Consider the following 23,976-nt stretch of genomic DNA (forward strand, 5'->3'; position numbering starts at 1 on the left):
GCAGAGGGATTGAATGATGGATCAGCCTCCTCCTCCGTCAAATCGAAGGCATTCAGTTTTCAGGTACTGCTGCAGCCTTAAAGCTGCCAGACGGTGTGGGGCATCCTGTCCCTCCTAGTCCTTCAGGACCTTGCACAAAACCCACACGTTTGCGCCTACCACATAGAAGAGAATTGGTCCCCAAGGAAATAGTTTGTATTTTTTATGTGAAGAAAGAAGTTACACTCCTGCTACTATTTATCATACATAAAATCAATTTGTGTCTATTTGACTTAAATCAGAACTTTACTTTGAGGTTTATAATCCATTGTGTTTTTGAAGGAATTTTCAATAACCCCTCATCCTAGTCCAAAATTTTTTATGAAAAGCAGCTTTAGGCGATTGGTACCTGCATTACAGCAGCAAAACGGAGCTATTGTGAACTGTTATTTTATGTTTACTAGCTTGAACTCCCTCCTCTGAAAATTTGTGCTATAATTTCTCTGAAGCTCTTTTAGTATTAAATACCTTCTCTGAGAGGTTTGCTTGCTCCTGCACATTTGGAAGCAGACCCAAGCAAATGTCTTCTTAACTTAAAAGAATCATTCAACAAAGTCCCTAGTGTTTAAAAACCATGAGCAATAGATTCCTGAGCCCAGAAAATAAAAAAAAACAGGTTTCTTACACAGATGATAGTTTCAAAATACTTTCTTTTTAGTGTTACAGACATTTGTTTTTCCCAAAACTGTGCTGGGAATTTGCTTTGAGTTCACAATAGCAGAAATGTAGAAGATTGTATTAATGATGGATTGCAAATAATTTGTTTTGCATTTTCGCAAATTACAAGTAAGTAAGTGCGTTGCTGTAGAGTTAATCCATGATGTCAYGGTCTGGATCCTAAAAAAATGTGAAAACGTGACCCCAGAGTATTCTGCTGTAGTGGAATAATTTTCTTCCTACAGAGCCTTATAATCACGAATTCACTTACCTTTTGCTTTCGGAGATGAAATGTACTTTAATGTAAGTGACAGAGTCTTTTTTGTTCTTTTAGGATACCTGTGATCTCTTGCATGTGGAAAGAACGCTAGCAGAAAGGTGAAAAGATGGGTGTAAAAACATTTACTCATAATTCCCCTGCTCATAGCCAGGAGATGCTTGGAAAGCTAAACATGCTTCGCAATGATGGACATTTCTGTGACATCACCATTCGTGTCCAGGACAAAATCTTCAGGGCGCACAAGGTGGTTTTGGCAGCCTGCAGTGACTTCTTCCGTTCCAAACTCGTTGGCCAAGCAGAAGATGAGAGCAAGAGTGTATTAGACTTGCACCATGTGACAGTGACTGGCTTTATACCTCTTCTGGAATATGCTTACACAGCAACACTATCTATTAATACAGAAAATATTATTGATGTGTTGGCTGCAGCCAGCTATATGCAAATGTTCAGTGTTGCTAGCACATGCTCCGAATTCATGAAGTCAAGCATTTTATGGAATACGCCCAACAGCCAGCAAGAGAAGGTGCTAGATGCAGGACAGGAAAGCAGTGCAAACTGCAATTTTACTTCTCGAGACGGCAGCCTTTCTCCAGTTTCTTCTGAATGCAGCGTAGTGGAAAGAACCATTCCTGTTTGCCGAGAGTCACGAAGAAAGCGCAAAAGCTACATCGTTATGTCTCCTGAGAGCCCTCTTAAGTGTAACACACAAACAAGCTCCCCCCAAGTGCTGAATCCTTCAACTTCTTACCCAGAGTCCAGAAATCAGCCTGTAGACTCCTCCTTAGCTTTCCCCTGGACTTTTCCTTTTGGAATCGATCGAAGACTTCAGTCTGAGAAGGTGAAGCAGGTGGAGAATTCTAGGACTTTGGAAATGCCTGGGCCCTCCGAGGCAAACAGAAGAATTACTGATTATGTGACTTGTGAGAGCACAAAAGCCAGTTCACCCCTTGTGATTGAAGAAGACGTGCGTGTCAAAGTGGAAAGGTTAAGTGATGAGGAAGTTCATGAGGAAGTATCACAGCCTGTTAGCGCATCCCAGAGTTCTCTGAGTGATCAACAGACAGTCCCYGGAAGCGAGCAAGTTCAGGAAGATCTCCTGATCAGCCCACAATCTTCCTCTATAGGTATGACCATTTCTGGGGTTAGATATGTGTACAAATAGATACGTTTGCACTTGTGGTTTTATTGGAGGAAATCTGCTTAATTTTTTTTTAATATTTAGATAGCTTTAGTTTCAAGAAATTGCTTTTTTTCCCCTGTTTTATGAAATGTTACATAGAAACCCTGCTGGAGGGATGGGACTTAGAGMTCTTCAAATAAGTTTGCAAAAGTCAGCTAAGAAAAGTAAGCCTGTTAGTAGGCCTCCCTATTCAAAAGAGGTTGATAACCACTGTTTACCTCTGGTTGCTTAACTGGGCGATGTAATTTTGTTTTCAGTAGTGTCGAAAGCATGATCTGACTTCAGTCATAACAGCAAATTTGAAAGACTTGTGGCTGTAGCCACAGAGGGATGGAAGGGTACTTTGCCTCAAACATAAAACCTTGTRTAATCATGACAGAAAGCCTTTGTAGTAAGATTTGCAAAATAAATGGTCTAACACTGTCATCTTAATGTCCCAGACAAAAACAAAACCACCCAGTCATAATATTGAGAATCTTTCCATTTCTGTGGGATTTGCTTCTCAAGTTGCTTCTCAAATRCTGCCAAATGCTGAGAGAAACCTTTTTTCCATGAAAGACAATTTGAAGCCAGTTTTGGGTTCTTCTAGCAGGCTGTTGTTTATTAATAGCTAATATTTAAAGATTGTTACTGTAACAATCCATTTTTTCTCCTTGCTCAGAGTGCACTGAATGGCTTTAGTAAGTCAGAAGACAGACATTTTACAATATTTGTAGTTTAATTACCAAAATTTTGCATAGGTCAGCTATTTTGCTTTGAATTGAGTGGCTTGACCTGTGCTCAGTAGAGGGTTTGTTTACTGAAGGATTTTTAATAAAGCCTGTTTTACTTGAGAACCATAAGGATGGAGAATGCACTGGTCTGCCTCATTCGAATAATGTATATGTGAAATGCTACTTCAGTTAATAAAATAAATAGAATAAAACAAAATAAACAAATGTAGCCTTGTAGGCTACGTTATTGGTTTTTTTCTGGTCAGTGTAACGCTGTGCCTTCTCTGCAGAAAGTGAATGTTCAATCAATCTGACCATGCTGGGAATGCAGCATATAACCAATGTTGTTAAAATATCTCATGTAAAACTCACTAAAAAGAAATGGAAATATTGTCCTTTTACCCCATCCTTGAATACTTTCTATACTGTTCATTTTTGTTCATCAGTTTGTATAGCTCCTGTGTTGACATTTTAGATCAGTAATGCTTTATTTACTGCAGASAATGATATTTGCCTTTTCTGAGAAGCAGGTTTAATATCTGTTTAAGCATCTCTAAATCTTCAGATGTAGTTTRTCAAAATAGTGCATGGATTAAAAACTTAAAGAAAGAGTTAGTTTGCTGGGTAGTCTCCAGGGAAAAAGATGCTGGTTCAAGAACAGGTAGTTTAACTCAGCTTTTAACTCATTACAGTAGGAACTCACAAAAGACGTTGTCAGGGCCGTGCRATCGGAGATGCAAATCATTGCATCAGCAGACATTACTGTCACAGACAAATAGAGCGAGTAGAAGTAACAATTAGGGAAAGCTAAAATAGCATATCTAGTGAAAGGAGGGAGTTTTACCACCTAAAAACATCAGATCCAAGCAGGCTAAAAGAACAAACTTGGTTTAAACTCTGGATTACAAAGTAGTGGCGTACTCTCTGCGAAAGTTCTTGGAGGGCATCTCTTGGAGTTAGCAGTATCAGAAAAGCAGCATAGTYCTAAGTGGCTTGAATGAATAGGGACATAAGAATATGAGACTAGGAGTGAATTGTAGAAGGAGAGGTGTCACTGAGTGCTGTAAAGGCTSCTTTTCTAAGAGAGTTGTGGCGTTATTGTTAAACAAAAAATCCTTTGAAATGTACCCTACTAGGCAGGCACCTTACTGAATCCTGCTCTCACGATAAAGCTTGCTTTAGCCAATTTCCTCATCTGTGCAATGATTTCTGTTGACAGCAGCTTTGCACATCCTGCCTCGGACGGTGTCTGCTGAAGTTCTGAAGCCGCGTGACATTTGCTAGAAAGTTTTCCGTTCTCCGTTTCCTGTTCTAGGTTTTGTAGTGCTAAGGTTGTGTGCCTGACCATTTGTACACCGCTGAGCAGTGGATCTCAGGCCTTAGTAATCATAATGCTCAAACTTAAATGCCTCTTATTGAGGATGTTAATACAGCATGTTCTTCCTTAAAAAGGCTACAGAGAGAAAAAAGTATGCTAGCCCCAAATCTTCGAAGTGCTAGTCTATTCTGTGTCTTTGAATAAGTTTGAGTTATTATTTAGTGGTCTTTGCKTAGCATTATTAACTGTCTTGATCTTAGTTTTTAGTCACATTTTGCCATAAAGGGAAATAAAGCTCTTGTTTTTTAGTACAATTCACGTGTACCAAATATATGATAAGGCACACTTTGCAGCTCAGAAAGCACTTCTTACCTCCCAAAGAAATATTTCCTCATACAGTAATGTAAGAACAGTAAATGGAGCCAGAGAGGTATGTTGAAGTATGGCTTTCTCTTCCCTGAACGTATTTTCTTTGTATAATTGCATATATTTATCTCAGTGTTTTACAGTGCATTTATAAAAGCGTTCCTGCCTCTCTTTTTGATATTACAGAGAGCTCTCATTCACTCTTTGGGCAATTTCAAGAATTGCTCATTTGCAATTTATTATATTTGGAAGCACTTTATAATATGGAGGGAGACGTGAAGCAGAGCCTTCATAAATAAGTCATTGTGGTAACAACAATAACTATGTTTGAGAAGATTTTCCTAACTCATTAACAGTGATTCCATTTGAGAGGTGAAGGCTTAGAAATAAAATTAAAAGCAATTGGCTTTATTTTTTAGTCGACTTTCAGTTAAGTATTTCAAGAGAAAGAAGGATAAATCAAAATGGGATTAACGTTTGTAATTTTACAGATTGCACACTTGCTGAATTTCCCAACCATAGTTTGTCAGTCAGCTCATATCAAAATTATAAATTTTGGTGCTGCTAGAGTTATTTTCAAATACTTGCTAGAGATAAAAGTTCCCTCCCATCACTGGCCCTGTAATATGGGGTCACGCTAAGACCAGTAATCTTTTACTTCAGTTGGGTTTTGTAGAACACTCTGTTCTTTATAGGGACAGCCTTTTTTGGAGGCAGGACTCTCTAATTGTGTCTTCTTTCGATAAAATAAGCATGTTTTCCCCCGCCCTCTTTCCATCTCTTTGTTCCTTCTCTTTGGTTTTCCATTTTATCTGATATTTGTCGTCTTAGACCTAAGGATACTCCATTTTTCTAGAGTATTTTAGAGAAGGTTTCCCAAATTTAGATTGCTCGTGTACCACCATCTCAGAAAGCAGGAATGTGACTTACCATAGCAGCAGGAGCAGCTCCTAACACTGTCCCAAGCTGCGCTCGTTCTCAGGATGTAGGTGTAGAGAGAGAAATCTCATTCTCCCCATCTGTTGTTGTCTCACACAGATTCAGTGGTAGAGATTCAAGGGCTGCTTGGCTGTTCCGAAAAGTTGCATCAGTGCTCACTGTTCTGTCTCAACAGAGGAAAAAGGAGGCAAGATGGATTTTCTTGTGCGCCACTTCCAAGTGGCTTTCATGCTACTAACCATACATGTGTCATGGTTTGGGAACCCCTGTCTTGGAGAGTGATGACAGCAGCCCTGCTCCTGTTGAAATTTGCTGGAGTTCAGTCATTCATTTTCCTCATCTCCCATTGCACACACAGAGATTATCAGCGGCAAAGCAGGACTGCAAGGAGATCTAGTCTGCTCTCTGCACTCAGATTACAGAAAGAACCAAACATGGTTTGTCTAAATGGTCACAGAAGACCAAACCAGAAGATGTGCTTTTTAAAAGCAAAGGGTTTGTTGTTGGGGAGGCAGCACAAGTTCTGCTAAGAGTTGTTTCAGTACTGTACTGCCAACTTCCCTCTCTGTTATGGTGACATCAGACCAAAATATTCTTGCTTAGTATGCCTGAACAAGGGCTGAGTCCTGAACCCCCAAGTGGTGATGAGGGAGGCCCATCTGAACAACAGTCAGACCATCAGCTGTTGTAAAGGTTTGATTTAGTGCTGAATTTAACCTTAGATTCTGTTTCCAAAATCCACTTGAGCTAGTTTGCTTGGATGTTTGTGCACTGAACAAAACTCTTGAATGGTTTTGTGTATGCATTTCTCTTACAAACAAATGTCTCCTTTGAGTTGCGTCTTTAATTTCTCATAGGACTGTTCCTGTTTCAGCCTTTTATCAATAAGTGGAAGTATTATCAACAAGTATTAATATATTTGGAAGGTGTGGAACAGGAAGGCAATAGACAGTAGCAGGGTTGAACTCATGAACTAGTGTCCTTTAAGTGAAAGTAACATTTCTGCTTTACAGTGTTAATATTGGATGTGTTTTGAAAGCTCTAGCTGTATTTAACATAGATGCTTTTCATTTTCTAGGTGTGCCAAGTATTTGCCATATATTGAGTTGTCCATTTACTAAATAGTCTGTGTAGAGGAGAAGTTGCGTTGGAACATGATTGCTCCTGGTTTTCTAACAGATTTYCTGAAGAAAAGCTTAGTATCTCATCGTTCAGGAAGCAGTGTCTGTCAGAGATTTGGAGAACAAGCCTTATGTGTATTTACCTACCCCCCAGCCGGTTTTGAACACTTATTTTGCATTAAATCGCCCTTTTTTCTTTGCCTAGGCTCAATAGATGAGGGGGTTACGGAGGGATTGCCCACACTCCAAAGTACCTCTGGCACTAACGCTCATGCAGATGATGATGATCGGTATGTACCAATGAAGTGTTCACACTGTTCTGCAGGAAGTGGTGTGCTGTTGCTAACCTACCCAGCCTTAATCTCCGAATGTTTAGCTGTTTGTACATATAATTCTCTGTGTTGATCAAAGTACAATCAGTGCCTGAAGGATCAGATGCTTTAGAAAAATGTAGGTGATGAAAGTCAGCATTTGCTTACTTGTTTTTCATTTCCTGTGTATTTCCAGGCTATACTGGTGATGAAAGATATTCATGTTTTTGCTGTTTCTTCATCACTGCTCTTTATTAATAAACAAAAGTCTTTATTGTGAAACAGGCGTGGTTGTTGCATGCATGCTACAGCTGACGTAAAGCCACAAAAGCAACAGAATGAAAACATGTACCTGGTCTTGGCTTCTCCAGACATCACTGTTGCCATAAACCACAGAGCAGGCAGCGCAGCCTTCAATCTTTTCACCCAAACTTTCTGCACGCAGCCTTTTAGCAGCCTTTTACCAACATATTCTGTCATTCTATGTAAATATTTAGCAGTCTTTTGCTGTGCTGCGATGAGTGATTTAATAGCGGGATAAGGGAAGGCTGGCAGAGAAGGTGGAACTAAGATTGTTCTGCTTGGTCGAAGATGTATGGTAATTCTGTTGGAGTGAAGTTATGTACCTACAAGTGCATACAAGGGTACACACAATTGGTTTACTTGCATTTCTTTGCTTTTGTGGTACGTATCAAGTATGGTGTATAGATAGCTATGGTGTTTTGTAGCAAAACTTATAAAGTATTGTCAAGCTAGCTTTTGTGTTATATTTTGTTAGGCAAGTAGGTCTGAGTAAGAAGTGTGAACCTTTGGGAGTTACTCCAGAAACTGTGTCAAGTGAAACTCCCTATAGAGATAACTATCAAGAGCTGCATTTTTATTGCTCATAAAATCTTTCCTGCCATTTCTGTCTAAAACCTGTCCCAGTGTAGGATTAAATCTGAAGGGAAAATAACTGCCTAGAAAAGATTTTGTATATGACAAAGAAGATTTTATCCACCTGCTACCTTCTACTGTGCAAACCTCAATATAAAAATAGTATCCAGCACTTAGAGTTTTGACTGATAATAGAAGCACTTGTTGCATTAGAACTAATCCCAGATTTTTAAAGCTATAACTCTAAAGTCAAGTTGCATATGTATTTTCAGCAGTGGATAATTTGAGAAGTTTCCCATAAAATTACAGAACTTCAGCAAAAACTGCATAGAAAATACAAAATGTATACTATCATTTTAATGCACTGTAAAATTTTCCACTAAAAGGTCTCTTCCATGTAGAGAAGAAAATATTTGCCCTGGTTTATGCACAAGTTTGAAGATAATTAGTTTCAGAATAAAAGAAACATCATCAAAATGAACTAGAATTTGTGCATTGTTTATATAATACTAAGGGAACTAATAGCTATGTGCATTTATAAAAATTTTGCACTCCAGAACTAAGATTTTCTATCAAGTGATGTATTTTATAAATTCAAGCGAAAGTTACAAGACAGTACTTATCCCATAAATCAGTTAAATATGTCAAATGGTGCTTTCGGGTCGTAAGAAGCTGTCTTTCACACGCTTGTGTCTCTGTGCCTCTCGGGATGCGACAGCACATTCTGATGTGCTGCGACGGCCCTTCGAGCGCTGGACTTTTCAGTTCCCATTTCAAGCACAGGATGGGGGCATGAGCAGATAAATATGGCCAGTTGTTCTCCCTGCAACATTTTGGATGTGTGTATAAAAATGAGATTATACAGGATTCTGAATACAGTCCAATATTGAGCTTCAGCTGAATCAAATTCAAACACAGTCAACATATCATACAGACGCAGAAAATTTTCCTCACTTTTTTGGTTGTTTTTAAATGCATCTTTGGTTTAAGGCCAAGTTGTACTTTGCTTTATTACTATAGATTCTCAAAATGCCAAAATTGGTTCTGAGTGAACAATACAAATTTATATTGGAAACTACCTATTTGAATATGTATATACTATATATCTATTCAGAATACAAAGCAAAAGAGTAGCCCATCCAAAAGCCTTTCAATACGACACTCTTTTCACTGTGGAAACAATTGTAAATATTTTAAAAGCTAGCATGTTTTCTCTCTTCACTTTCTTTGTTAAATAATTAACAAAATTAATTGGTCCTCCTCCATAATCAATTAGTTTCAAAGAGCAGGTCATGTGCACATCGTTCTCAGTTTAATAAGCGCACAGGAAACTGTTTATTAAAACTACTGTTACACAGTAATGTCTGTTATATTCTTTCTCTAATTTTTCACATTTGGACTGTAATACACTTCCGTAATACAGATATATAATTCAGCCTTGCCTGGCTTAACAGATAGTCTCTGTATCAGTTTGTGGCTGCATTTAAAGAGGAATTGCAAAGGCTAAAATCTAAAAGATTTGTAAGGTCTAATATAACGAGAACCTCCGTTTTTTTAAATATGTGTCATTTACAAATAGAGCACATTTTTAGACTCAGTGAGCATTCTGGCGTTCGTATTTGCCAGCATTTAGTTCTACAGAGTTGGATATGCATATAATCTGTGAAAAGAAAAAAATTGCAAGTGGAATGTTTTAATATTATGATTAAAATATTTAAAACATCTTTTCATAAAGCTGTTACAGAAATTCTGTTAGAAATTAAACACATTAAAATGTTAAATCCCACATTTATCACAAATTGCAAGTCATGAAAAGTTAAGTGAGTATATGGGGAAAAAAAGAAGCAGGGGAGAGAAAATATGATTGTGTTTTAAATGTAATTTCTTCATTGTCCTAAGGTCCTCAGGTATGTCCCCAATAGGTATTTCAGCCTGCTTGCAGTGTAAGGATGGAAAAAGGCTTGTCAGTCACTGGTAGCAGGAGAGCCTCATGTTTCCCATTTTATCCCCTTTAAACATTCTTTCTCATCATAGTATTTTTTAACAGAAAACCCAAACTTTATTTTAAAATCTACAAGCAATAGTTCTTGCTGCCCATCCAGTCATCCTTTTACCACCCCTGCCTGGCACCTGGCACTTCTGTTGGCACATAGCTGTGAAAATCTTTATTGTAAATTCTCTCTCCAGCCGGTTAAGTGCAAGGGAACCTTTTTTGAAGGGATTCACCCCTTAACTAAACTGCATGACGTTTGTCAAATACCAGATGGGGGGAAAGGTGTCTCTCTTGGGCCCCAATCAGTCTGGCCAGTATAAAGCATATGGTCACACCAACTCCAGAGAGAAAGCCAGCATTTCCACATCTGAGTAGAGTAAGATTTGTTCTTTATCTAGTGATCTGCTCACAAAGAGGAAGAGGAACGCCAGAGCTTATGGCAGAAGATTGGTTAGACAAATCAGAACGTATGCTTAGAAATATCCTCATTCATTTCAGGTGCATTTGGTGAGCCATCAGTTGACCTTTTTGCACCCGTAAGTGACAGTGAAGTATCTTCTGTCAGGCCCAGGATATGAGCTGGTAACTTGCCTCTTGAAAAATCTTTCCTCATGCAAAGATCAATAAGTTTGTCAGCATCTCTCTTTTCCCAGGCTCTCTAGGACCCTACTGTGTATAAAAAAAAGTGAAAACCAATGAAATTGCTTGTCCAGCTCTCCAAAAATGATACAGCTCTGAGCAGGTTTGTAATAACTGAGATTGGGCGATCTCTGTTTCTCACAGCAGAAATCTGCTGTATATGTACAGTTCAGGCCTGCTCAGACAGCACTTTGGGACTCAGTTTGGGTCCAGCTTGGCCCATGAGTAGTGTCTGCTCAGCACTAACCGTGCAACATGTGTGCTGGCTCTGTGCAGAGATGTTCGTGTGCATTTGGTTTGTGTTCCCTGGTACCAGCTTTTCCATTACCACAAAAAATAGAAGCTGATTGGATAATATTATCAGCATGGGGAAAAAATTCTGTAAAAGTCCCAACATAAAGTTTCCACAGAACAAATATTATTCCAGCTCTCTGGGAGGCAAGAGATCCTCATCAGTTTTACAGAGCAGTTGTAATTCCTGCCAGGAACTCGCTTACCTTGCGTCCATCAGGAGATACTTTCTGGTAGCTGCTTTCTCTTACCAGACAAGTTTTACAGCTGGAACTTTTGCAGCTGAGACTCATCATTGCACTCAGAATTCAGATATCCAATTCTTACAGTTGTCTGAACAGTCTTTTCCAGAGTAAACCAAGGCAGTTAAGACATTGATTTTAAAGAGATGATCCTACTTCTAGTCTTCTTGTGCAGATCTGGTCTGTGGATTTTTGCATGATGCACAGGAAAATGTATTTGTGCTTAACTGCACATTTCATTCCTGTGAGTGTTAAAAGTCCACAAACTCAGTCTAGCCTAGAAGCCAACAGTCTAGGCTAGAGACAGAAGTAGGCATGCAAAGCTCTGGATTTGTTCAGTTAGAGAAAATTTCTGACTGTCTGCAGCAGGAGACATTGTTGCACTTTTTTTCACAATATATATAATACATTAGAATTTAGGAAAGTAAAATTGCATTGTTCTGGCCACGGTAGCTATCACCTGCAGGGGATATTCATGGTCAGAGCAGTTCCCTGCTGCCAGTGACGTCCRATCTGCCATCAGGCTGTGAGCAAGCTGAAATGTCTATTTCAACAAAAATATAGACCATAATGCTCAAGGAAGGGAAGTCCCAGGTAAGTTCAAACTCCTGTTGTTTTTATGTTTGTAGCAGCAGGTTGGTTTTTATTTGACTCTGCCCTTTAGTGAAGGAAATACCTTGCCAGAGGACTTGGATTATAACACTGTAGTTCCATTAAACAGTTTACAGCTAGAGGGTATGCAGGAGCAATTAGTCAGTTTTAAATAACTTCTTTGAAAGGTAAATTGTTCCTTGTACAGTCTCTGTGCTGTTTTTTAAATACAGTGCTTGTGCTACTCTCACAGAGTTGTTTGAATCAGACAAGGAGCAAGTATCAATTAATTAGATTAATATTTTAAACTTAGAAATATGTAATTATAGATACTAGTGATTGCTCACTGAGCCTGAATTGAAATGAAAATGCATCTGTTTTAATTTCCTTTGTAAATATCACTGAAACTGCAAAATACTCCTTTGCTTTCCAGTTTGCTTAGTTCTTTAAATTCTCCCTCTGGGACTATTTGCTGACTGTAGATCATCGATATACTTGAAAAAATGCTCATGCCTAAAAAATGAAGTTCAGTTTGCAGCTGATATTCAGACCTTTTGCCGAAAGAAACAGAAGTTAGAGATTATTCTCTGTTTCTCATCAGATGTACAAAGTCAGTGAGTATAAGACCTCTAGATGTAGGTCAGACCTGTAGTTATAAAGGAAGAGATTTCTAGCGTAAACAGAAAGCAGTAATGGTAAAGGCCTGTCTTTTTTTTCTTCTCATACCAATATGTTCAATGTTCCAATTTTCCATGGGCAAGGCTTCTTATTTTTTCTCTAGCGTGCTTGTAAATCGGTGAATTTTTTCTTCGTAGTTTGGAGAACGTTCAGTATCCCTACCAACTCTACATTGCTCCTTCTACCAGCAGCACAGAGAGACCCAGCCCAAATGGCCCAGATAGACCTTTTCAGTGTCCAACCTGCGGGGTCCGGTTCACTCGCATTCAGAACTTAAAACAACACATGCTTATCCACTCAGGTAAGAAACATTTCCATTCCCAAGATTTATTAATTTATAGACCCACAGAGGTTTGCTCGCTGTGCAGCAAACATAGTAATGCAATTCTTTTTTAATCACCCGTCAAGTGCTTGAGAAYTGATTTTAGAAAGATTGGTTAGAGGTGTGCCTCATCGAATGCATGTGTTGATACATCAAATCGGACTGATAGTTGCACTTATGGATGATTAACATTTGTATGGACTGAAAAAATTCTGATTGCCTGAAAGCCATCCGAATAAATCATTCTCATGATAAAATTTGAGATGGAATGAAGTATAATTGGCTTTTTTATTATATTAAAGAGTTGGTGTATATTAAAGAAGATTGATTCTTCTTCTTCTTAGATGTTGTAATTGTATACTGTGTTGTAGAGGAGACTCACAGCCATAAAAGAATATTGTTTATCTTACATGCTTGTTTTGAAGAATGTCATATGCTTCTGAATTTCATAATTTTGGGGGGGACAACAATTTAATTGGTTTGATAGTCAATTTAGCTACTATAGATAGTACAGATAGCAAAAGTTTTGTGTCCGTGCCTCTGCTGAGTCAGTCTTGATCAGCAAATTACGTTGTATTCATTTTGATTTCTAACCTAACTATGAACTGTTAATATCTTTGCTATTAGTATTTTTCAAGACTTGTCAGCCCTATCTGATAATAGCATTGACATTTTAGTGAATGTAAAGGGACTATAAGGGGTTACTGCAGTTGAGCAAAAACCTAACGGTTTAATATCTCCTGGTTTTAGCATGACTCTTACCCGCACGAAGATGCAATACTATTTTTGTGCAGAGTAACCGCAATTCTCAAGGCATAATTTTTTCAATGTCAGCAGTTATTTGTCAAATCCCTTCGAGCAAAATGACCATATTCTGTTTAGGCCAGCAGTAATAATCTGCATTTCGTATTTAACAAGGCAAAGTGGTTGGGCATATCAGTTGTCCCAAATAGGTTGCAGAAGTTTTAATTGATAGCAGACCAGCTTCAGTGAAGCATCTCTGGCTGACCTGTCCACTGGCAACCCCTGGGCAAAGCTGGGAGAGATCTGAATACATGCTTTAGAGTAAACAGTGTGCGAAAGAAATTCTTAAACGTTGTAAAAGTTGGAAGTGTTTTCACATAAGCAAAATGGCTGAAGAGATTTTCCTCAAACTTTATRAGGAAATAGATGCCCTTGGACAGTAAGCAAGCCTGAAAAGTTTTAGATCCACAAGAGAGTATTTTAGAATATTAACTTGTTTTCACATCCTTAACAAGGAGTTTCAGTGTAACCTTAACTACAGCTTTCACTGTATAAAAGCCCCAATTAAAGGTTCAGCTCCTACTTTGAACATTAGGAAAGCAGAGTGAAAAACGAGCGGAATTAACAGCCTGCAGGGACTGATGCRCATTCAGCCCTTTGAAAAAACCTTTCTTCCTCCTTGACATCTCTAGTTTGAATTGAGTTCCAGATTCTTGGCCTCATGTTTGCATTTCCACGCTTTCTGGGGTTTAGACTTTTTATTGAATCTTACCTTTTCAGTGATTCAGTCTTTTATGTTGAAGTAGTTCTGTTTGGGTGTGATTACTTACTGTCAGCCACTGCAACATGCTGCAAAGCCCATATGTTTGGGGGTTTTCCTGGTGTGTATAATAAACAAAAAATGAACCAGTAACAGGATTTCTAAATTAATATGAGAAAAAATGAGAGGCATGAACTTAAACGGTCTTAGAGAGTTGTCTGTCATGCAAAGCTGCTGAAAATTTTTGTATGGAAGGGTTCCCACACAATATAAAGGCTGTTACTTCACCCTTTTATCACCATTCCTGCTGCCTTACAGGGGCATCCTTGTGCACAGACAGTCCTGCCAAAACACTTCTCTGAGGCCAAAGGCAGCCAGAAAAAGACGTTGCAATTAAGGGTAGCCTGATAATTGCATTGTTGGGAACCAGTCTGGCACAAGAATCTTCCAAGATCAAAAGCGTTCAAAGATGGTTTGAGATGCCAGCTGCATCAGATGTTTTTTAGCCGTGGCTCAGGATCTTAACCTTAGTCTAATCCATGGAAGCTTATGTTCATTTTAAACTGTGAAGAAGAAGTGTAAGAGTTAAAGATGGATCACACTGTTACGAAATTTATTGGCTGTTGGTTCTGAGTAATCATAGTTCCGTGCTAATTGTTTCTGCCATTTTAAAATTAAACAGACTGTTTCTTCTTAAATCAGCACTTCATTTTGACTGACCACAGCTGGTGTCCTTTTGTTGCTAGAAATCTGGAGGGATTTTGCCAATGACCTCTGATTRCAAAAGGTGAACATTTTTGCTCTCTCTTCAACAGGCATTAAACCATTTCAGTGTGACCGCTGTGGGAAAAAGTTCACCCGAGCTTACTCGCTAAAGATGCATCGCCTGAAGCACGAAGGTAAACGCTGTTTCCGGTGCCAGATATGTAGTGCCACTTTCACTTCCTTCGGGGAATATAAACACCACATGCGGGTTTCCCGGCATATTATCCGCAAGCCTCGGATTTACGAGTGCAAAACATGTGGCGCCATGTTCACCAACTCTGGAAATTTAATCGTTCACCTGAGGAGCTTGAACCATGAAGCGTCAGAGCTAGCAAACTACTTCCAGAGCAGGTGAGGTGCACAGCAAAAACCTAACAGGGAAACTTGCTTTTTTTTTTTTTTCCTTAAATCATCTTTTCCTGCTTTCAGGGCAGCCTGCTGTGCCTCTCATCAGGTTGCCAGCTAATTCCAGTCAGATTCATTCTTGCACCGCTATCTGTTATATCTGTTTTACAGTGTATAAACTATATACAAGGGCACTGAAGAATCCAGTGATATGCAGAAGCTGCTTCTGGGCTACTTGTTTCTCTTTTCAGTAGTATCTATGAGCAGGTTAATGATGTTAAGGCATATCATTCTGTACTGTAGTATYTGTGGGGTTCTGTAAATGGTTTAAGATCCAGACTCTTGTACATTCCCTGTTCATTTACATAGGGAATAGACTTGTGACTTCACTTGTGATTTCGGTATTTTTTTCTATTTGGTTATCTTGGAAGTGATACAGAATGAAAGAATTACAAAACAAACTAGCAAAGCCAGTCACTGTTTTTCCAGGAGAATATTGTTTAAAAGTACAAGTGCTCCATATCTGTGGGTTTACGTAGTTCTTGTTCTTAGCACTTGTGCCAAAGCTGAGATGAAAACTCTGCTAAGAAATGATGCCATGATTGTGGTAAGCACTTTATTGTTGTCGTCAGATTAAAGTGCATGATTTTTAGTTGTTTTAGTTTGAATTTCCAAACATTAGGTTAGCATAGCCGATTGTTAATTTGGGTTTGAAGAGGTGAATGCTTTTCTGCAGAGTGAACCTCAACTGTTGCTGAAGAAAACTTACTGCTTTTAAATGGACTACAAGGAGGAACTAAAGCATGCAAATGCGTGTGTTTATGTATGTGTGTGTGTATATGTATATGTATATATATGTGTGTTTGTATATATATATATGTATATATGTTTGCCTCTAGGACAAACTTAAAACATGGGTATGTCTGGTGCTGAGTATTTGCAAAGAAATTTAATTTTCTTCATGTGCTTGATTTCTGGAAATATGACTAAAGAGTTCAGTAGCTTTTCTTCCGATATGCTTAGCCATCACTGAAAAGAGTAAGTTATGGAACTGTTGTGCAGAAAGGGCTGAAACTGTGTGACTCAGCAGAGGAAATGAAATTCAGTTCTTTTCGTGGTGGTATGATATGTGTCAGCATCAGGAAAACACCATCATAGTTGGTAGCCTCCTTATACTTTAAGCAGAACCTTTGCTTCCTCTCAAACTTCTGTTTGCAGCCTGTATTCTCTGGGAGGAGTGGTGCTGCTGTTTCTTGGGTGGGTCTTACCTCCGTGGTGGAAAAGACCCGCTTCTTTGCCAGTACTGAACTCWTTTTTTGTTTCTGTTTTTCAAAGGTTGAATGCTCCCTTTTTTTTCAGTGAGATTTTCAGTGCCACATGATGTTCCAAACATTAACTTTCGTTCTCATCAAGGTGATCCAGTCTAGATAAGAAGTTACTGTGCGGGAAATACAGATGCACAACAATGCAAAATAGATATCTTTCAATAAATTCTCCTTGTATATAAATGAGAAGCAGGTGATAATGCTTAGTGAAGTATGCTGCTATGATGATCTTAGAACAATGTGCAATGATTATCTTTGTTCTCTGTGCAATGCAGTACATATCTTGTGTGGTGTAACTGATACAAAGAAACCGATATATCTAATGTTTATTTGAGAAATGACATTTCTCTTCTGTCCTTTGCCCCTCTTCTAGTGACTTCCTAGTACCGGACTACTTAAACCAGGAACAAGAAGAGACCCTCGGGCAGTATGAGCTAGGGGAGCATGGCTTTGAAAGCAACTCTTCTGTCCAAATGCCTGTCATTTCACAGGTCTCGTCGACTCAGAATTGTGAAAGCACTTTCCCCTTGGGGTCTCTGGGTGGGCTGGCAGAGAAGGAAGAAGATGTGCCCGAGCAGCCAAAGACTAACGCCACTGCTGAGGCAACCGCAGGTGACCCTCCGAAACCGGAGCTGTCATCTATTACTATTGAATAATTCATGGTTTGTTTTCATTTTTGTTCTTTGGAAAGTGCCTGTGTTTGGTCCTGTACATTTTAATTTAATTTTTTTAAACAAAAGTGGGGAGATTTTCCCTTTTTACTTTGTAAGCTACGCTTTAAACAGAAAACTGCAACAGATGTTACATTATTTTTCATGACTGAATGATCACTTCTGTGAAAATATTTAAGACTGAATGCACAAAAAGATCTTGTCAGAACATCATGGAAGCTGTGATACACTTCTAAAGAAGAACCAACTGATTCAGATCACTTTAACTATTCCTTCTTCCACAGTTAGAACAGCTCATTAAGTTTCTCTCGCTTCTGCAGACCCTCTGGTTAAGGGAAAGAAATCAGAGGAAACCTTTTTAAAATGACAAACAAAAGGATGCATTGGAAACCATTATCGAACAGTTTTGACTAGTTCTGAGTGGATTGCTTTAATCTTCTGCTTATAAAATGACACTTCCTATCTCTGTGCCTGCTGATTTTCAAAGCGCTTACTGTAACCCTTTTCTTGGAAATGGTAAGCATTTTTGAAACTAACAGTCACACACTTTTTAAAAACACATTGTCCCTTTTCATCTCAGATGAATCAGTTTTGACAAACCAAGTGATGTCATGCCAGGTATTCCTACTTCTTGTATTCCAGTCCTTTTAGAAACTGTTTGATCAAATAGCCTGTCCAGATTTGCCTATTTAAGGTTAGGCATGGAAATAATATGGTCGAGAAAAATCTATTGGTGCATAATGAACTGAGGATGACAGAAAAGTATATATACTTTGCATATCCATGCAAGCCTGACAAATATCTCACGACTGTATCTTTCTGTAAAAGGGAAACCACATATAAAAATTAAGGTTTTCTCAAGCTGAAATTCTTAAACCTTGGCCAGATTGTTTGCAGTTCTGGTCACTTCCCCCTATCATGTATACTGTATTTTTACTAATCTCTCAAAGCTAGCTAGAGGGAGTTTACAGATGGGGGAAAAATGAGCTCTTTTGTGTATTATTGCACACTTTTTTGTTTTTACATATGCATGTATAGTTTCTGAGATTTTTATTAGTCTGTTTTGGACAAAACACACAATTTATTCTCTTTAGAGGCCAACTTTCTAACCCAACAAGGGGTTGTTTACAAAAAGCCTATATAGCAATGATAAATTGTTCCTGTTTCAAAACATTTTAACTCCTTGCCAACTCAGTTTATTAAAGGCCATTACTCTGGCTACATACACAGCTCAAGTAAGCAATAAATTGAAAGATTTGCAATTTCATTTTTCCATATTTAGAAAAAGCTGCAAATTTAGGTTGTGGGATTTTCAGAGCAGTGATTCTTGTTTTGTCGAGGCTGTTTGGGCTATAGTACTGCTTTGAAAACTAAATTAGGAATTACATGAGGAGGTTTGTGGGGTTTTATTGCTGATCAAGTTAACTCAGTGTTTGATGCCAAATGGCTATCGCCTACGTACGACATGCTGAGAGAGTAGGTATTACTTGATCTTAGTATTCCAAAGGCATGATATACTCCCTTAGTTTTGAATCTGTTTTTTGAATTGTTGTTTTCTRTCCAGATTTGTTTTACACAAATGTGCGGAGGAAATGAAACCAATAGAGGAAGGATGCTTCTGAAGAAAGAGACGACACAAAAGTCGTATTATATTGCAAGATCAATTTGTATTTGGTTAGCTGAAGCAGCTCTGATACTCTGTAGATCTGAGGCGTTTCTACTAATAGCAGACTTCTGTAAGGAAGAAAGCTTATTGCTCTTTGGAAAGAGTTTAAAGGGTGTCAGTGGCTTTTAAGTATTTAACAGTTTTTCTCCACTGTGTTTTAGGTAAAAAACACACATTTTAGTTAAATAGAATGAAAATGGTTGGGATTTCAGTCCTTTGCAAGTTACCAGAGTGAAGTTTCTCTGCCAGATCCAAAGGGTGTTTTAGAAACATGCTGCAAAGAAGTTCTCTGCTACAATTCAGTCTCGTATGTCTACATTTGTTAAGTCTTCTTAAAAGGGCTTGGAGGAGAAATTCTTTTTTGGGGATGTTGTACTGTGAATTAGTTCAGTGTCTGTTGATGGGCAGAATTTAGAGACCAGTTCTCTTCCACTTCTGATTTCTGTAACTGAGAAGTCAGTGAGACAAGCAAATGCCTTTGCTGAGTTTTATCCTGAATTATAGGGCTATGACACTGAACTCAAATATATGATTTTCTTTTTCGATCCAGGTGTTATACATGTTTCCAGGTATATTAGAATCCTTTCTGAATCTTGTAGTAAAAAGTACTTATACAAAAGACACAGTCCCAGAATGTACAGATATAACATTCAAAAGTCAGATATAGACAGACATATTCTTTTGTTAGAATCTGGTAATTTTCTCCCATTAGATATTTTGCTAAACAGTTTCCTTGTCATGAGATATGCAAATACAGAATAGACATATCTGGATATTGGGTTTTTAGAAGACTTCAAAATTTGTGTCAGAAGGTAGACTGCTCTCTGAATACCAAAGAGAAATTAAAAACTAGTTACAAGGACCTTGTAGCTCTCATCTGTTCTTCCTTGAAAAGAAATGAATATCATTAACTGTTAACACCTTGGTACCAGGCGAGTCATGAGTTTCGTTGTTGTTTGCAATGTGTTACGCATTATCTTTTCAACCCCTTAATCTCTGTGTAACATCTTAATTTTTCTCACTTTTCAATCTGGTTCAGCTGCAGGAACAATAGAGTTCTTACTCGCAGGTTTTGTGTTTTTTTTCGTTTTAGGGTTGTTTTTTTTTGGTAATTTTCCTGTTTGTAATGTTGTTTGTTTCTTGTTAATGTGTATTTTCTCCATAGAAGTGAATGCAAATTAAATTCAAGTATCATTTTGTTTCTCCTCCCTAACTTTTTGGAAGTGTTCAGTGCTTTGGAATGCTAATGTTCTTCACAGGAGAGATGTAAAATATTAGAACATCTTAAAACAAGCTCTGTTGCTAGTATTTGGATTCCAAATTGAGTGAGATAGTTATCTAACTAAGCTAAATGAAACTTGCCTTAAACTACGCTTGGGATTAAACCTAAAGCATAGATTTCTCTCAACAGATTATTAGAGGATTTTGGTCCCTGCAGTGCATTTTTCTTTTCCCCCAAAAAGGTTTTTTGGTATGCATTTCTGTTTCCACTTGACAAGGATCACAGGGTCACAGAATCACAGAATAGCTGAGGTTGGAAGGGAYCTCTGGAGATCATCTAAATCCAATCCTCCTGCTCAGAGCAGGTTCAACTAGAGCAGGTTGCTCAGGGCATTGTCCGGTTGGTTTTGGACCTCTCCAAAGATGGAGACTCCACAACCTCTCTGGGCACCCTGTCCCAGTGTTTGACCACCCTTTCTATAAAAAATTTTTTCTTACGTTTAAATGGAATTTCTTGTGTTTCAGTTTGTGCCCATTGAGACTCCATCTTTTTTGCACTCCCCCATGAGGTATTTATACACATTGATAAGATCCCCCCGTGAGCCTTCCCTTTTCCAGGCTAAACAATCCCAGCTCTCAGCTTCTCTCCATATGACAGATGCTCAGTCCCTTAATCATCTGCATGGCCCTTCYAAGTTGTTCAGAATTTCTTCCAAATAGCCACATGTAGGACCCATTGCAGCAGTTTCTGCAGTGATGAGTAGTCTCCAATTCATTCACAAAGTGGTTTGAGTGCATTTTCCTTTTGCAAATCCTTCTCCTGTGTGGCACTGTTCTTTGCACTTAGTGGAAAATCCTTTCCTCCTCCATTTATTTTGCAAGTAGAGTGCCTTCACTATCACAGAACTGGCAAGGTTCTGCCCTGTGCTGGGGACCCGTATTCTCGGAGTCTGTGCTTGGTCTGTACCCCTCGCGTATTGCAGAGAACAGCATCTCGGACGGGAACAGTGGGAAAGCAGGGGAAAGGTTTTTCTCTGGCTGTACATGGGATAGTGTTTGGGGAAAGGGGAAAAAATTGAAAAGCCTTCTAGTTCTCCACAGAGAGTGGAAGGAAAAGAAGCGATGTCTTTAGCTACGTGCGGGATTTGGCCAAGCTGTAAGGGTTTGTTTTGCTTTGTATTTTGATGCAGACACTTAGCCCAGCTCCCCTTAAAATCCATCGGGATGCCTTCACAGTCAGCAACTTAAGCTCCCCGTGAGGACTCCGTGTCACTTTTCTTACACCACATTAACAAAGGTTGTGTTCCTGGTGGTTTGTCTGTCTTACTACAGTTTGAGTTCAGTTGTCAGGCTCGCAGATACTATGGTCAAGTCTCTCATACTGAGAGATTAGTAGACTAGGTTTTTGAAAATGGTTCGGGGTTCACATGTATCTTGAGTCTAAAAGGTGTGAATTTAAACTTTTTTAAAAAGTAATAGCTGCCAATGCAGTAAAATATATTTTATAAAACTATGATCCCTATATGTCCCTTACGGGATGAAATTTTATTGTTTTTAAGCTATGGTTTAAAGTTTTTATATGAGGGCTTCAGTCGCTTCTTGGTTGCTGGCTTTCCCCTCCAGCCCCAGGATGTAAGAGCACTGAGACTATTGCCAGTCTCTCTCTAAGACGAACCATGAAGCATTTTATATGCAAATAGAATGGGAGCTTTGTGCACCCTGCAGGGATGGAGAAAATGCGGATGTAGGAGCACCTGTTGTTCCTAGATCCATTGCAACTTCCACACCATCAGAATATGGAAAATAGCTAATTTTCATTCAGATCGATTAAGTTCGAGTTTTGCTTACAAGGTGAAACCCAGTTTTGGAGGGTTCTCATCTCCAATTTTGGACATAATGAATTCCATAGCATTGGGATGACAGATAAGAGGGTTCAAGGCCAGACTGTGCCTCAGCCACATCAGAGGTCCCTAGTACCTAGAGTTGGTTCAAAGTATTTGAGGAAATGTACCATAAAAGAAATGTGAATTTTTTTAATGCAACAGTACTTATTGCTCTGGGTTTTTGTTAACTCAATGTGTGCTATCGCAGTAATTCAGTGTCCCACAGGTCTCACCTGCAAATCTGGTTGCACTAAACAAAGAACTGAATCAGTTCCTGGTGCTGCCAGCCTGTGTGGCAACTGTACCTACAGTCTTCCTGAGGGTTGCTGAAGTCCCCAGAGGAGTGATTTTGTTTAACCATTCGTTTAGCTGATGCATGCTTTTGATATTCTGACTTAATAGACCTGGCTACACAAAGTTCTTGGACAGCTTCCTTGCCCTGTTCCTGCAGTGCCTTCACTCTAGGCACTGCCCTATGGTGAAACCCTGAAGAGGGAAAGAGTAAAGCTGGAGCAAAAATGTGAATTAAATTATTGTTGGGCTTCTTTGTGCATTTTAGTAACAGTGAAACCCCCTTAACTGTGCCAGTCTCCGGTCACCAGCCGTATATCCAGTCGTCATCTCATCCACAGTACAGCTTCTCTTGTTGATGCTGGCCACAGCTAGATTACTTGGCATGTTTATTGACTTAACAGAATTGTTTTTTGGTTTTGGTTTTGTTTTTTAATGTATACGATGTTTAAATACACTTCACATTTTATATAATACTATCTGGCTATTAGTATTTTTCAGGAACCATAGTTCTTGGTGGCTATATATATTTTTGTGACTTTTTTTGTAAACTAAGTGCCGTTTCAACGTTACAATCATTTTTAGAGTTATTGTAATCAATGTGAATATCATGTTTTTTCAAATCTGTTCTGAGCCTGTAGTGTTTGCTTTGTGATCATATGTGTAATGTATATATTCTGTATAGTTACATTGTATTGAAATACTAGCTTGTTTGATATAAGAAAAGTATGTATTGGGTACCTTTTTGCTAGCCTGGTTGTTTAATCTTTAAAAAAAAATGTTCTAAAATACAAAAAAAAATCTCCAAACTGGTCCCGTTATAGGTCAAAATTAAGGGGGGAGAAAAACTAGTTTTGAGTGTCTTTGGATAGAAACATGAAGCTAAGATTTTTCATTAAAATATTAATGTTTTATGGAGTATATCTGTGCTTTGTGTCATTATTTAACTACTCCACAGTTTGTCTTACAGTACAAAAGACTGGATTTGACCTCGTGTAAGCTCTGTTAGCAGAGCTATGTTCTCTTACAGCTTTTGCTTATAATTAGGCTCAAAATAGTTGGATATGATGAGAACTCCCTGTTGCTGAAGCTGTTTCTGGAAGGAAGGTGGTTTAAAGCAGAATAAGTATTAATAAATGATTGAAGAGGCTACATGAGTAAAGAGTATTAAGAATAAAGTACACGTTGCTGTTTAATTTTCCATTGTATATTACATTTCCTTTTGTTAATGTTCTCTTTTAGGCTGTATTCTGCAAAAGCAGTGGGGCCATCTTTTGAACGGGGTTTTATTGATGAAAAGCCAGCCAAGAACAAGCCTAATCAAATTAGTCAAAGCAGAAGATGTTTAAAAAGGACAATAGACAGAGTCATCATGATCGCAGCTGTGAGCTTCAAAATAGTCATGAAACAGCCTAGAGTCATGGGACTTAAAATACACCTCTGCTGGTTTCTGGCAACCCTTGCAATTAAATTAATTTGCCTCCTACAGATCCACCTGTCTGCCCAAGCTGGAATGCTGGCTGGATCAACACATAGCTAGGGCACAGGTAGGAAAATGGAAGTTTTGTAATTGCTTGGCTGAAATGATTATAACTCTGCCCAGTAACCTATATGAATAACAAACAGACTGACATGATTAATACACTAGCAGTCAAATTGTGTTTAACGTCTGACACGGGAATGAAAAATAAGTGGAAAGGCATTCCACTGTGCAGCATTAGCAGCCACAATGAACCTTGGAGGGAGGTG

At 38.6% G+C, this 23,976-nt stretch overlaps 1 protein-coding gene across 6 annotated transcripts; it reads left to right on the forward strand.

Moving 5' to 3' along the window:
* The first annotated feature begins 1,030 nt into the window (after positions 1 to 1,030).
* On the forward strand, positions 1,031 to 23,710 carry ZBTB44 (zinc finger and BTB domain containing 44). 6 transcript variants are annotated; one of them, XR_003254512.1, is made up of 6 exons: positions 1,031 to 2,100; positions 6,819 to 6,903; positions 12,372 to 12,535; positions 14,876 to 15,176; positions 16,869 to 17,682; positions 23,470 to 23,710. XR_003254512.1 is itself a non-coding variant. In XM_026071778.1 (6 exons), the coding sequence occupies exons 1-5, from the start codon at positions 1,083 to 1,085 to the stop codon at positions 17,149 to 17,151; spliced, it is 1,851 nt and encodes a 616-aa protein (XP_025927563.1). In that variant the 5' UTR covers positions 1,031 to 1,082; the 3' UTR covers positions 17,152 to 17,157; positions 23,470 to 23,710. The 6 variants fall into 6 exon arrangements, 5 of the variants coding, with proteins under 5 accessions (XP_025927563.1, XP_025927561.1, XP_025927564.1 ...); XM_026071778.1 differs by having other exon boundaries at positions 16,869 to 17,157; XM_026071776.1 differs by lacking the exon at positions 23,470 to 23,710 and having other exon boundaries at positions 16,869 to 18,768.
* Positions 23,711 to 23,976: the final 266 nt, after the last annotated feature.

This window comes from Apteryx rowi, unplaced genomic scaffold (genome assembly GCF_003343035.1).
Source record: "Apteryx rowi isolate R43461 unplaced genomic scaffold, aptRow1 scaffold_33, whole genome shotgun sequence".
Classification (NCBI taxonomy): Eukaryota; Metazoa; Chordata; class Aves; order Apterygiformes; family Apterygidae; genus Apteryx; species Apteryx rowi.